At 48.5% G+C, this 13948-nt stretch overlaps 2 protein-coding genes across 7 annotated transcripts in view; one reads left to right on the top strand and one right to left on the bottom strand.

Moving 5' to 3' along the window:
• Positions 1-13948, bottom strand: part of SLC39A11 (solute carrier family 39 member 11) — a 447715-nt gene that overhangs the window by 420275 nt on the left and 13492 nt on the right. The window lies entirely within an intron of this gene.
• Positions 3922-6017, top strand: SSTR2 (somatostatin receptor 2). Its single transcript, XM_022589763.2, has one exon. The coding sequence runs from the start codon at positions 4030-4032 to the stop codon at positions 5137-5139; it is 1110 nt and encodes a 369-aa protein (XP_022445471.1). The 5' UTR covers positions 3922-4029; the 3' UTR covers positions 5140-6017.

Below are 13948 nucleotides of genomic sequence, written 5' to 3'. Positions count from 1 at the left end.
TGTGTGTGTGTGTGTGTGTGTGTGTGTGTGTGAGAGAGAGAGAGAGATAGAGAGAGAGAGACAAGCACTTGGGCACCTGGGTGCGTCTGCGCTGCATGGGGGTGCGCGCGTCGGTGTGCCCGACTGTAGGTCCCGGTGCGTGGTTCTCCACCCTCGTGTTTTTGGGGGTGATTTTGGTGGGAATGAACGACAGCGGGTGTCCCGGCGTGAGTGGGGCGCCGTGGGTCGTGTGTGCTGGAACGGACGTGTCCGCACAGCTGCATGCTGGTGTGCGTGGCGTGCGCCCTTGTGCGGTCCTGGTCCCCCAGCCGAGTGTCCAGATGACAGCTTCGACGGCGACAGTTTCTCTCCCATTCGCCCGCAAAAGAGCCGGGACGCGAGGAGAGCGAGGCCGGGGCGGGGGACACCGCCGGGGCTCCTGCGGGCGCGCACCCGGGATCCGAGCCTGTGAGTGGGAAGCGGCGGAGCAGGAAAGGGGTTCCTCCCTTGTTCTTTCTCGCCGGGCCTGGGACACGGATCCCGAGCGGTGCAGGGTCTGCTCCCCAGCGCCCGGGCGGAGAGAACAGGATGCCTAGGTGTGGAGAGACCGAATCTGTGACTGGCCTGCGCCCGCGAGCCGCCAGCCAAATCCCCAAGCGGCTGTCGCCCGCTCCCAGCTGTGCCTGATAACCCCGGCCTCTCTCTGCCTTCAGAGACAAGGGTGCTGGCAGGACAATCTTTAATCTCCTCCTCCTGGAAATAGAAGGGAATCCTTCAGGAAACCCTTGGGTCTGATGGCCAGCGAGGTGGATGGCGCAAAGGAGGATTTTCTGTGCCCGCCTGGAGAGCCAGCTGGGCGGTCCGGAGTCTCACCTCTCCCCACTGCCCTTCAGCCAGCGCTGCCTCGGCTTTTCCTAGGCGCACCAGCACCTCGGTGGCCGGCACCTGGCTATTGAGTCTCCCCCCACCTGTGGGGCTCACGCTTCAGCCGTCCGGTGCACCCACTGGGGTTTAGGAGGCCCGAGGGAAGTGGGGTGGGGCCTGAATGGAGGGAAAGATGCTGGGGAGAAGGGAAAAACTGAAGCTGAGCAGGATTTAGGACCACCCCGGATGCGTGGTCCCCATCCCAACATTCTTAGGCTGGGAACCACAGCCCCTCTGGGAGCGGAGGGGATGCTCTAGACCATTCTCACCCTCCTCTCCAACAGAGCTGGAGTCAGTCTCAGAGGAAACCAACAACCAGGCATTTCCAGTATCTAACAATTCTTAGGCTGGAAAAAATAAAGCAGAAAAACCAAACTTCCTGGTGCATTTAACCACAATCCAGCAACTAATGATGCCTGGCATCGGACTCCAGTGAGACACAAATGAAGCAAAGTCACTCAGAGACCTTAGGCAGCTGACTTCGCTGTTGATGCAATAAGATTCACTGTGATTCAAACTCATTTCTTCTTTGGAGGAGGCTTCTCACTCCGGACTGGTTCCCCAGCTTACCATCTCTGCCACCTTCACCAAGCTCTGAACTCTGTCTGTTGCTACCTCTCTCAAAAGTGGAGAATGCAGCTTCTCAGCCTAATTTCAAAAAAAAAAAAAAAAATGACCCTATGCAATTCCATCCCATTGCGTGAGACTCTAGCGGAAAAGGCAGTCAGGGCTGGAGGTCAGCATTCAACCAACCCACCCTCACCTGCCTGCATCACCACCCCTATCCCCAAAGCGCTACACAGGGCTTCTGCAGCCCAGAGGTCTTCAGTTTCACCCAGACATAGGAGTGTGACCTTGCACATCACATAGATGGGACCCTGGAAATGCTAGTGATGAATGTATACTCCAATGCAGGCGCCTTAAATAAGATCCTGGGTCAGAAGAATTTAAGTAACTAGCAAAACAGATAGAAATGATATTGGAAACAACCTGTGTTAACCCAGGGATGCCAAAGAGGGTTTCTTCACAGCTTCTGTTTTTAACAGCTGCCAGTTTATGCTCTTCACCCTGAGCAGACATTGAATCCGGGGTCGCCAAAGCACCCTGCAGAAAGATCAGCCGCAAAGCCCAGACCCCGCTCTACAGGCAGTTGTGTAGTGGGGAAATCAGCACAGAAAGGATGAGCAATGCGCCTGGTGGTGCAGAATGAACCGGAGGCAGAGGTGGGCAAGCATCCTGAGGCATTCGTTGCTGGCTAAATCCCTGATAACTCATCGGCAGTCTCTCCAAGCAGAAAGGAGCTGTCTCCAGTCTTCACTCAGGCACCAGGAAAAGCGCCCTGCTCAGAGGAGATGTGTCCACCAAATGAACTATTCCCGCTATGAGCTCAGCACATCACCCCTTTTCCAGCCTCCCTCTTCCCAGAATGACCTCTTACCTGCCCTCCTGGCTTCACGCTTCATGTATTCAAGACCCAGCTCAAACATTCCTCATGTGAAGCCTCCTCTGAATCCCCCAGCAGAGAAAGGCATTCTTAGATCCTTCGTTCATATCTCCATGCAACTCACACCCTGTAAGAGTTGGCATCCTTCCTGTCTCCCCTCCTAAGTTGTCACCTCCATATCTTGTTCATTCCTGTACCCCTGGTATCCAGAACAAAAAAGCCCCCCAGTGATGTTTTCTGAATGACCGTAGATAAATCATTTAATCATGTGATGAGCTATTGTTCTATATCTTAGGCCAAGCCAACAGTGTTACAATTACTTTCTCGGCATGGAGGTAAAACAGGAGTCAGCTGCTTCAAACCAAAGCCCGGTTATCAGCCACTAGTTTTCCAGTCCACTGAGCAGCAGCTGTGATGCTGCGAAAAGTGCGGAAGACCTGGGTGTCCTGTGTTCAAATCCCAGCTCCACCAATGATGTACAAGGGAATGGGAACAAGTTCCCTAAACTCTCTAAGCCTCAGTTTCCTCATCTGTAAAATGGGGATAATTATCCCCACCTCATAGGATGGTCGGCAAGGTCAGGGGGACAGCGGATGTGAACGAGCGACATCCGTGTTTGGAACTCACTTCTGTGAATGAGCCTTCCTCCCTCACACCGGTTCCTGTTTTTATGCGTAATCAGGGGATCACAGGCAGAATCTCTGAGGTGTGAAAAGCTGAGCATCCTGCCGAGGGACTTGGGCAAGGACTCTCCGAGGCATGAGGAGGTCAAGCACGGAGTAACGAGAGACAAAAACGGAAGAAACAAAAATCAACTACAGCATACATTTGAAAAATAAAAGCAAGCCAGATCTTTATTTTTAATATTTAAGACTATAAATTGGTTCCTCGTGTAGGCAGCTTTCAATAAATTAGAAATAAGTAAAATGGTAGATGAAAAAGGGAGAAAAGATAAAATTTTCTAGAGTTCTGATGATGAAGCCAGCACAGTGCTGGGCATTTTCACCTCGACCACATCACTTGGCCTTCATGACACCTCCACTGTAACAAATGAGAGTCAGAGCGGTTAAGTGCCTGGCGTGGGGTCCCGTGGGCTCCATGGGTGAACCCTAGGTTTTTTTCACCTCTAAAGTCTGGGATTTTTCCACGATGGGATTTTTCAGAGTGGAAAGACTCCAAAGCAGTCAACAAGCCAACACAGATTTCCCCAAGGGGAAAAGGCCAGGAATGCCGGCGTCAGACTCCTCTGAGGTCAGACCTCTCCAAGCTCTGCCTTTTTACAGAGCTTGGAGAGGTCCGGACCAGTTAACTTCTTAGGAATCGCTGTGTTGCAGCCACCGCCAACTCCCATGTGTGCATCACCAAAGGTGACAAGATAAACTCTGATGACTTAACTCAAACCCTTTCCCCTCAGTGGAGAAACAACTCAAAAAGCCTGCACGCTGATGCGAACGGGCTGGCAGGCTCACGGTGATGTGAAAGACAACACACTTTCCAATTGAAGAGCATCTGACAAGGCAAACCAGAAACACGGAAAGCTGGTGAGAACTTAAGTAGCCTCTGATGAGTCAATTTTCCTTTTTTCCTTGCAGATGTCACAGCGGATCCTTTGCCTCCAGGACCCGTGAAGGGGAGAACAAGATCTCTGGCTGGTTGGAACTAGCCTAAGCTGTCAGGCAGCCATGGATCTGGCATACGAACTACTCAATGGGACCCAACCTTGGCTTTCCTCTCCATTCGACCTCAGTGGCTCCGTGGCTACAGCCAACATTTCAAACCAAACAGAGCCATACTATGACCTGACCAGCAATGCAGTCCTCACCTTCATATATTTTGTGGTCTGCATCATTGGGTTGTGTGGCAACACGCTTGTCATTTATGTCATCCTCCGCTATGCCAAGATGAAGACCATCACCAACGTTTACATCCTCAACCTGGCCATCGCAGACGAACTCTTCATGCTGGGTCTGCCCTTCCTGGCCATGCAGGTGGCTCTGGTCCACTGGCCCTTTGGCAAGGCCATCTGCCGGGTCGTCATGACTGTGGATGGCATCAATCAGTTCACCAGCATCTTCTGCTTGACAGTCATGAGCGTTGACCGATACCTGGCTGTGGTCCACCCCATCAAGTCGGCCAAGTGGAGGAGACCCCGGACAGCCAAGATGATCAACGTGGCTGTGTGGGGGGTCTCTCTGCTGGTCATCTTGCCTATCATGATATATGCTGGCCTTCGGAGCAACCAATGGGGGAGAAGCAGCTGCACCATCAACTGGCCAGGCGAATCCGGGGCGTGGTACACAGGCTTCATCATCTACGCCTTCATCTTGGGGTTCCTGGTGCCCCTCACCATCATCTGTCTTTGCTACCTGTTCATTATCATCAAAGTGAAGTCCTCTGGAATCCGAGTGGGTTCCTCCAAGAGGAAAAAGTCTGAGAAGAAGGTCACCCGGATGGTGTCCATTGTGGTGGCCGTCTTCATTTTCTGCTGGCTCCCCTTCTACATCTTCAATGTCTCTTCGGTGTCCGTGGCCATCAGTCCCACCCCAGCCCTTAAGGGCATGTTTGACTTCGTGGTGGCCCTCACCTATGCTAACAGCTGTGCCAACCCTATCCTGTACGCCTTCTTGTCTGACAACTTCAAGAAGAGCTTCCAGAATGTCCTCTGCTTGGTCAAGGTGAGTGGCACAGACGACGGGGAACGAAGTGACAGTAAGCAGGACAAATCCCGGCTGAATGAGACCACGGAGACCCAGAGGACCCTCCTCAATGGAGACCTCCAGACCAGTATCTGAACTGCCTGAAAAATCAATCAATCAAGCGCCAAGCTCTGCAACCGGCTGTGTGCTCCGCACCCCACCCCCTTTCCCTCCCTCACCCATCGCCTGGCTTCTAGAATATGGAAGTGCTCGGTGCGAGTCCACTTCAGAGAATGGTGTTTGAGTCCGGCTTGTCTGAGTGAATGAGAATGTATTAAGCTGATTACCTCCCCCTTAAAGTGAACATTTAAATGCAGGCAGACAAGTCAGAGCCTGGAGAGGTGATCTTTGGAGACGCTGAAGTTCCACAAAAACAGAAAACCCTATCTGTGTGTTTGTGTGTTTAAAGCCCAATATGTAATCTCGTGGTCTTACATTTATACTTGCCTGTTCCTATCTAGTCCCTGTATAGTCATGACCTACGTTTCCTGAGTTCATGTACACAAGTAGAAAGTTCGAATGTGCATAGTATAGGTGGACGTTTATTTCAATATGGCACCCGCAGGAATGGACTTACCCTGAAGCCAATAAAGTTTAAGCTTCAGGGATCTCTCTTGCTTTGGCAGTATGTTCACATGGCCGTATGTTTTTGGAAAAAAAAAAAAAGAAAGTAAAAGTATGGCCATGCCACCTTGCTCACCCACAACAGACACACTAAACATCGACCTTAATCCACGGATTCCCTGGGCTACTCCTCAAGCACTGTTACAGACAGGCACTTCACACCATCAGTGACGTTTTTCTGTCCCTGAAATTGTACATGGGCTTGTATACAAGCAATAAGAAAAGAGATGATGCCCATTTCATTGGCTGATCACAATTTCCAGAGTACAAAGAAGTACACACTCGGGTGTTTGCAATGATGCCATTGTCTCTAGGTTTGTATGAAAGCCTCACTCTTAGTGTCTCACGTATCAATTATACCATATTTAGGAGTGAGCTTGCCTCTTCTGGCTCCCTAGGCAAGGGCTGCCTGACAGTTAGAATGACTAAGAGCTCCACCTGTGGTTATGGTGCTGCTTTTCTTCTATCTGCCTATGTAACTCATGCCACCTCATTCCCAAAAGCACCGTGGCCCAGAAGATATGTTCAATAAATAATGATAGATAAATCCAAGCAAAAATAAAAAGAGGTACAATTGTAAGTTGAGACTATCTGGAAACTTGTTACACAAAACGCATGCCGTAGGGACTTTCCTGGCCGTCCAGTGGTTAAGACTCTGCGCTTCCACTGCAGGCGGCGTAGGTTCAATCCCCGGTCAGGGAACTAAGATGCCACATGCCCAAAAAAAAAAAAAAAAAAAAAATGCATTCAGTAAAATCCCACAAGGTTACCAAAGGAAAGGTCAGCTGCAAGGTCAGCTCAGGACCCCTTAGCAGCCGCAACTAATGGACAGTGACGCCCCCCCCTTCTCCTCTTTCATAAAAACAAGCAAAGATTTGCAATGAAATGCTTTAAACCCAACTTTACCACTATTGTAATACGTGATGTTCCTGGGTCTTTGCATAAACGCTGACATTTACTTAGAGAAGTGATTCCAAGGGACCAAGAATCTGTAGAAATAATTTCAAGGCAGAAAGACTAATTCTATAGCACTCCTGCCCCTGCAATCAGAGAAACTACCTGCAAGGAGGCCAGGGTCCAGAGCAGCCATCTAAAGCCTTGAAACACAAACCCAGGTAGATGGCGGGTATGCATCAGAATGGTCACCCTGAGCCTATAGGACAGGGCCTCTCGGCCTGGTGTTATCATTCTGTCCAAATAAGAAGTCAGGCTTTTACTTTATGAGGAGGTATTCTCCACTTTGTGAACGACCTCTTTCTAGGATGATTGGCTCTCCGGTTGATTTCTTTTCTTCAAAAGAGGGGATACACATTTTCATTTAAACGTTAACACCATTTTAGTTCCAAAATTTAATCCTAGCCTCCACTCAACATGTAATTATGAAGACAGGTCGGCTGGATGCCAGGAGAGAATAAAAAGTGAGGTACTCCACTGATTTTAGGATATCTGAGCATTTGGGTTATGCAAGCTACTACTTACCTTCCACTCTCATGGGTGGTGAAGAGCGGTTTAAACCTAAGTGGATGTAGTGAGAAAGGTATCAGGAGAGATGATGGGACATTGGGGCCTGTGTGGAATATGATGTTAGCTTGTGTTTCAGTTAACACAGAGAGCTGAGTAATACTGGACATGGGGTTGGAACTTTGGTGAGGTTCATGCCATAGCTTGCGACAGTCTAAGAGGACACGAGGACAAGGACACTGAAGGATAGAAGGACGCTGCACTTCTTTCTTTTGCTTGTTTTTATGAAGAAGAAAAGAGAAGGAGAAGGAGTCACGCTCCATTAGCTGTGACTGCTGGGCAGTTCTGAGTTGAACTCGTAGCTGATCCTGAGTAATCATGTGTGATTTTGCTGCGTGCATTTAAAAATTTTTTTAATTGAAATGTAGTTAATTTACAAAGTCATTAATTTCTGCTATACAGCAAAGTGATTCAGTTATATATATTATTTTTTATATTCTTTTCCATGATGGTTTATCTTAGGATATATATATATATATTTTAACATCTTTCTTGGGGTATAATTGCTTTACAATGGTGTGTTAGTTTCTGCTTTATAACAAAGTGAGTCAGTTATACCTATACATATGTTCCCATATCTCTTCCCTCTTGCGTCTCCCTCCCTCCCACCCTCCCTATCCCACCCCTCCAGGCGGTCACAAAGCACCGAGCTGATCTCCCTGTGCTATGCGGCTGCTTCCTACTAGCTATCTACCTTACGTTTGGTAGTGTATATATGTCCATGCCTCTCTCTCGCTTTGTCACAGCTCACCCTTCCCCCCCCCATATCCTCAAGTCCGTTCTCTAGTAGGTCTGTCTTTATTCCTGTCTTACCCCTAGGTTCTTCATGACATTTTTTTTTCTTAAATTCCATATATATGTGTTAGCATACGGTATTTGTCTTTCTCTTTCTGACTTACTTCGCTCTGTATGACAGACTCTAGGTCTATCCTATCATAGGATATTGAATAAGTTCTCTGTGCTATACAGTAGGACCTTGTTGTTTATCCATCCTATATATAATAGTTTATTGCATGCATTTTTGTGTAACAACTTTCCCTACAGTGTCATCTTATAATTGTACCTCTTTTTGTTTTTGCATAAACTTATTTATCTCTCATAAATGGTAGGCAGATAAGAAGACGGAGGCTGGTGGCTGGGAATTCAGAGCTGGCAGTGAGCTGGGGTCTGCTTACACAAACTCATCCTCTCCTCCAAGACAGAATACAGGTATTGAAGCTTTCGGCCCCGGCTGCCCTAAGTAGGAGCCTCGTGCTGGAAAAGCGTACAGCCTGGTCACTGACATAGGCAGCAAATAGGTGGTTGTCGAGATAGATGTTCGTAATCAGCCCCAGACGTGGCTGTCCAATCAAGACCATCAAGTTACAATGAAAGACAGAAACGAACTTTGGCCTTGTTGAAGAAAGGTGGAAGAGAACCTTCAAAAGGTTCCTTATATGATGCAGAAGGTCTGATGAGTGTTTCTGAAACATGCATCACCACAAAAAAATCACAATATTTAGCGGACCAAGCATTTGGGCTTATAAGTAATAACTTATAATCAGCCACTTTTCTAATCCATATTTTTTGCCAGATTCAAAAACACCAAATTTCCTATCAAACGTTCTAGCAAAGCAAACCTTCACCTAAGTAGTTGTTCTGCGTCTAATATGTTAGAAGCAAAACAACTTTCATTCTCATAGGCTGAGCCTCTAATTTTTTTTTTTCCCTAGCAGCTCATCTAGAAAGTAGACACCAGGGACTGTATTCTGCTCACAGCTAGAAAGCTTTTATAGCAGTTACCCAAGTCGGCAGACCATCAGAGCTAAGAATAACAGCTCAAGGCCAAGCTTTCACACCTGCCCCTCCCACCGCCAACTGCAGTGACTGACCACCCTTTCCTTTAACTTGGCAGTGACTGAACACAGGCTGGGCACCTAGTTTCCTCGTTTAGATGTGTCAGGTTGTAGATATCTGGACTAGGCTTAAAAACAGAGCTAAATATTAACCAAGACTTAACCAAGTTAAATAGAAAACATTATCGATTCTCCTAAGATTGAAAGTGAGTATAATATCATTAAATGAAACGCTGTGGCTTGATCGCTGGGCTCCGTGAACATCTGCTCCCGTAGGACAAAGATGTTCAGCATGAGAAAGCTGATGACACAGAGAGGCTCAAGTTCAGGTGGGCAGAGAGGGAGTTTTCACGGAGAAGGAGAGGCTTTATTGTTTTCATCTCTCTCCTTTCCTGGCATCATTGAAGGGCCAGACTCGGGGGAGGAAAAGACCTCTTTGCCAGGATATGTGTCTGGTCCAGAGAGGGGGCTTATTTGTGACCCTGATCCTACAAGGACTGGAAGCAGAAAAGGAATGTACTGGTTAGAGATAAAATTGCCCCATCCTTTTCGAAAAGCCCGTCGAGGAATGGGAGGCAAGGCCCACTTAAAAAGAAATCTGAAACGGCTTCCCAGGGCTTTACCGACTCCCGTTATTCAGTGATGGGACCTCCAATCCCTTAAGCAGTAGAGAAGGTCCCTTGGCAGTGGCAGTCCCCGAAGAGAGAAAGAGGGGTGTGCTGTGAGCTACCAAATAAGGCTATTGTAGCCTGGACACAGAAGACACAGGGGTCCCAGGTCCTTACAAAGAAAAGATTACTAGGTAGCCAGTACGGCTCCCTGAGAGAAGATTGCTAGTCTCAAGAGAAGAAGAGCCACCAGTAGCAGGACTACGTGTAGTCACAGCAGATACCACAAAGGAGCAGCAATGCCCTCCTGGACGGTGCGTCCTGTGCCCCCAGCCTGGCCGAGGGCTGGGAATCAGTTCCTCTGAGACCCCTCATCCTCCAGGCCAGGCAACATAGTCATTCCTGAGAGAGCCGATATTTTTTCTCATGGACATTGTTTTTTAACAAGAACCCCAAATGCTTCTCAAATAACAAAACAAAGCCTTAGCTGTTTTCTTAACATTAACCAGAATCCCACTACTCCGGAGAAATGGACTGTCTTCCAAGGCTCTCAAGTTCAGCTCAACTGGTACCTTCGCTGCACTGGGTGCACTCAGACACACACGGGTGACGCAACGGAGCGCATGCACACACATGTGATGCACATACACGTGAAGGACACATTCACATGTGTGCACATGACATGCATGCGGACGTGTAACACACACTCACGTGCACACACAACGCCCCTTCTGTATCTTTTGGGCAAGACCTCCAATGCAGAGATTCTCCAAGGCTTTCAACTGAGGAAGAGAACTAGAATCTGACTAACTCATTTGAAGTCTAAGGATACTGAGTCTTTTTTTTTTTTTTTTTTTTTTTTTTTTTTTTGCGGTACGCGGGCCTCTCACTGTTGTGGCCTCTCCCGTTGCAGAGCACAGGCTCCGGACGCGCAGGCTCAGCGGCCATGGCTCACGGGCCCAGCCGCTCCGTGGCATGTGGGATCCTCCCGGACCAGGGCACGAACCCGCGTCCCCTGCATCGGCAGGCGGGCTCTCAACCACTGCGCTACCAGGGAAGCCCTTGAGTCATTTTTTTTCTGGTAGGGGAGAGGGACATTGTGCCTGCAGTAATTTTTCACCTGGAGGATTCCGTGCCAGGTCACACACTGCACACCTAGCCCCAGCCAGCTGTCCCTGCAATAACACCTCAAAATTTAAAAAAAAAAAAAACAGGGTTGGCAAAAGGGTTATCATCCTCACCAGTCAACCAACCTAAAGTGAAGGTCCTGCTCACAGCAATAATTTTGTATAAGAAAAACAAGACAACTTCTTTGCAGAAAAGCCACTCCAAATAATTTTTAAATTGATTCTCATCAAGGACAGTGTTTTCATAGGCCTTCCCCACCTGCCGCCACGCTTCCTAATGCAAATCTTAGGTTGAATATTTTGGGGGAAGCTGAGATGTTCGGCCACTGAGAAAATGAATCACAGTTCTCCTTCTCAGCTGTGAACACACTTCCACAAAAGAGTGTCTTCAAGATAAAAGAAGTCCTCCCTTCATCCGCCGCTCCCACCCCAGTCCATTTCCATGGCTCGGGATGCCTACATCAGCTCGTCTCATGCATTTTAAGTACCAGCCAGTATGTGATGGGGAAGAATGTCTTCTTACAGCCTTTTTTGATGAACAGGAGTCTCCAGGGTTCATGCTCAAGATTATCTAAAGTTAGCTTAGTCCCAGTTGCACTGTCAACTTGGGAGTCTAGCCACTTGTGGAGCAAAGGCTCAGACTGAATGAAGACTCACTTTGGCTTCCACTTAAACGCTTTTTTGCAGATTAAAATAGTCTCCTACATTCCAACAGTACACAGAGTAATCAAAGTTCATGAAAGATAATGGAGACATCGAATTTCTGACTAAAGGAGATAATATTAAAGTTGATGATAGAGGTTCATACAAAGAAGGCGAGAACTGGCTCGAAAAGAAGGACATGGTGGGGAGAGCCAGAGGGCTTTTACCATATGTTGGTACTGTCACCATGATAATGAATGACTATCTGAAATTCAAGTATGCTGTTTTGGCTGTAATGGGTGCATGTGTGTTACTAAAACGTGAATCCTAGAATGAAAAGAAGTTCCTGGGACCAGACTCAAATAAGATCTGTTGAAAAAGAGAAAAAGTAATATATTTGAAATGTTCCAGTTTCTGTATAAAAGGAAACAATGTGGAGACGTTTTTGTCTTGTTCGAATAAATGATTCATCAGTAAACAAGATAAAATAAAACAGTCCCCTAAATAGCTCGCCCAGGTGGATGGGCCCTGCTCATCGCAGGCTCGTTCCGGGAAGCGACAGACCACAGCTGTCTCACTGTCCTTCTCTCCTGCACCTTCACGCGACCCCCTCTGCTTGTTCCCAGCTCCAAGGGCTTGAGGACGGGAAGGTGGCACCCGTCGCATCCTCAGCCACGCGGCGTGTTGCTGGGGGCTATCTCTGCAACCAAGGAAACCCATTCCTCCTCAATCTTGAACAGAACAGCTCTAGAACAGCCGAGCAGACCCAAAATCTGGTTTGCCATTGGCAACATGGTTCTGGGCTGTTGGGCCAACATGGAGATGGGTATTTAGAGGGTCTGGGATCTCAAGGGCTTCCTTACAGCCTGGGCCGCTCACTGTTGTGGCCTCTCCCGCCCCGGAGCACAGGCTCCGGACACGCGGGCCCAGCAGCCATGGCTCACGGGCCCAGCCGCTCCGCGGCACATGGAATCTTCTCAGACCGGGGCACGAACCCGCGTCCCCTGCATCGGCAGGCAGACTCTCAACCACTGCACCACCAGGGAAGCCCCCAAGCAGCTCCATTCTTAAAGGGTGTCAAGGTCAGTAAGGGTCCAGAGGTGCAGTCAAGACAGGGGCACATTTCTTAAAACTTAGCCTATCAGAGTTCGTTTCCTTTATTTCCTCTGTCCATCTTTCCAAATAGTGTTCTCTAATATTTACATTTAAAATTTGAAATTTTTGAAATGATTTCTACTTTTGAGCATTCCACCTGCCCACCTTTAAATAGAGAGGGACACTTAATTTTCAGAAAATGAGGCTGGGGGACTTCCCTGGTGGTCCAGTGGTTAAGACTCTGAGCTCCCAGTGCAAGGGGCCCAGGTTCGATCCCTGGTCGGGGAACTAGATCCCGCATACGTGCCACAACTAAGACCCAGCGCAGCCAAATAAATAAATAAATATTTTTAAATTTTAATTTAATTTAATTTATTATTTTTGGCTGCATTGGGTCTTCGTTGCTGCGCACAGGCTTTCTCTAGTTGCGGCGAGTGGGGGCTACTCTTCGTTGCAGTGTGCGGGCTTCTCACTGCGGTGGCTTCTCTTGTGGCGGAGCACAGGCTCTAGGCACGCGGGCTCAGTAGTTGTGGCTCACGGGCTCTAGAGCGCAGGCTCAGTAGTTGTGGCGCACGGGCTTAGTTGCTCCGCGGCATGTGGGATCTTCCCGGACCAGGGCTCGAACCCGTGCCCCTGCGTTGGCAGGCGGATTCTTAACCGCTGCGCCACCAGGGAAGCCCTAAATAATTTTTTTTTTTTTTAAATGAGGCTGGGAACGGATTTTGAAGGAAACAGCAGAGAGGCATGTACTCCTGCGGGTGGATGGTCCAGAGCCAGGCCTCGTTCATTCTTCTTCCCCGTCTCTCCATCCTTTCCATCACTGCGCGGCCTCAGACAGAAGCAGTTTAATACGTGTTTGAGTGGGAGGACAAGGTTCCCAGTTAGAACCACCTGCTAACGAGGACTGGTTTCCCGTCTGTTTGGAGGAGGAAACCAGCCAGCGCAGCCCCACAGGGCCACTGAGCTCACCCTATCTGATCCCGAGTAGGCTGCACAGCAGAAACGAACACAACGTCGTAAAGCAACTACGCTCCAATAAAAATTTACAAAAAAGAAAATAACGGCAGACGATTCAACTACCCAAATGATCTGAAAGCTTTTTCCCCAGGAGGAGTCTCCGTTCGAGTTTCCAGCAGCCTGGGAACCATCTCACTAGGGAAGAACAGAGTGCGGAATGTGTGGTGTTGACGTTTAGAACGTGGTGAAGATCGTCTAGTGGGCAGTGCCTTTTTCCTAAATTATCCTTCACTCGTCTTCCATAGTTGATCTATCCATCACTCCCCAGCTGTCACTCACCGTAAACAACAGCAGGTTTTGACAAACAGTAGATCAGTCATCATCAAAGGAGACTGAAGACTCTTCACACACGCTCTCACGTGCAATTCGCCCCCTTTTCTGTTCCTTTGAGAGGTCCCAGCATTGTTCCTGGCCCCCCCTTTCTGAAGGTGGTGGA

Source organism: Delphinapterus leucas, chromosome 19, assembly GCF_059928025.1.
Source record: "Delphinapterus leucas isolate spDelLeu-1000000601 "Yukka" chromosome 19, BTC_Dleu_Yukka2, whole genome shotgun sequence".
Taxonomy (NCBI): Eukaryota; Metazoa; Chordata; class Mammalia; order Artiodactyla; family Monodontidae; genus Delphinapterus; species Delphinapterus leucas.
This window is presented reverse-complemented; position numbering and strand designations above follow the sequence as displayed.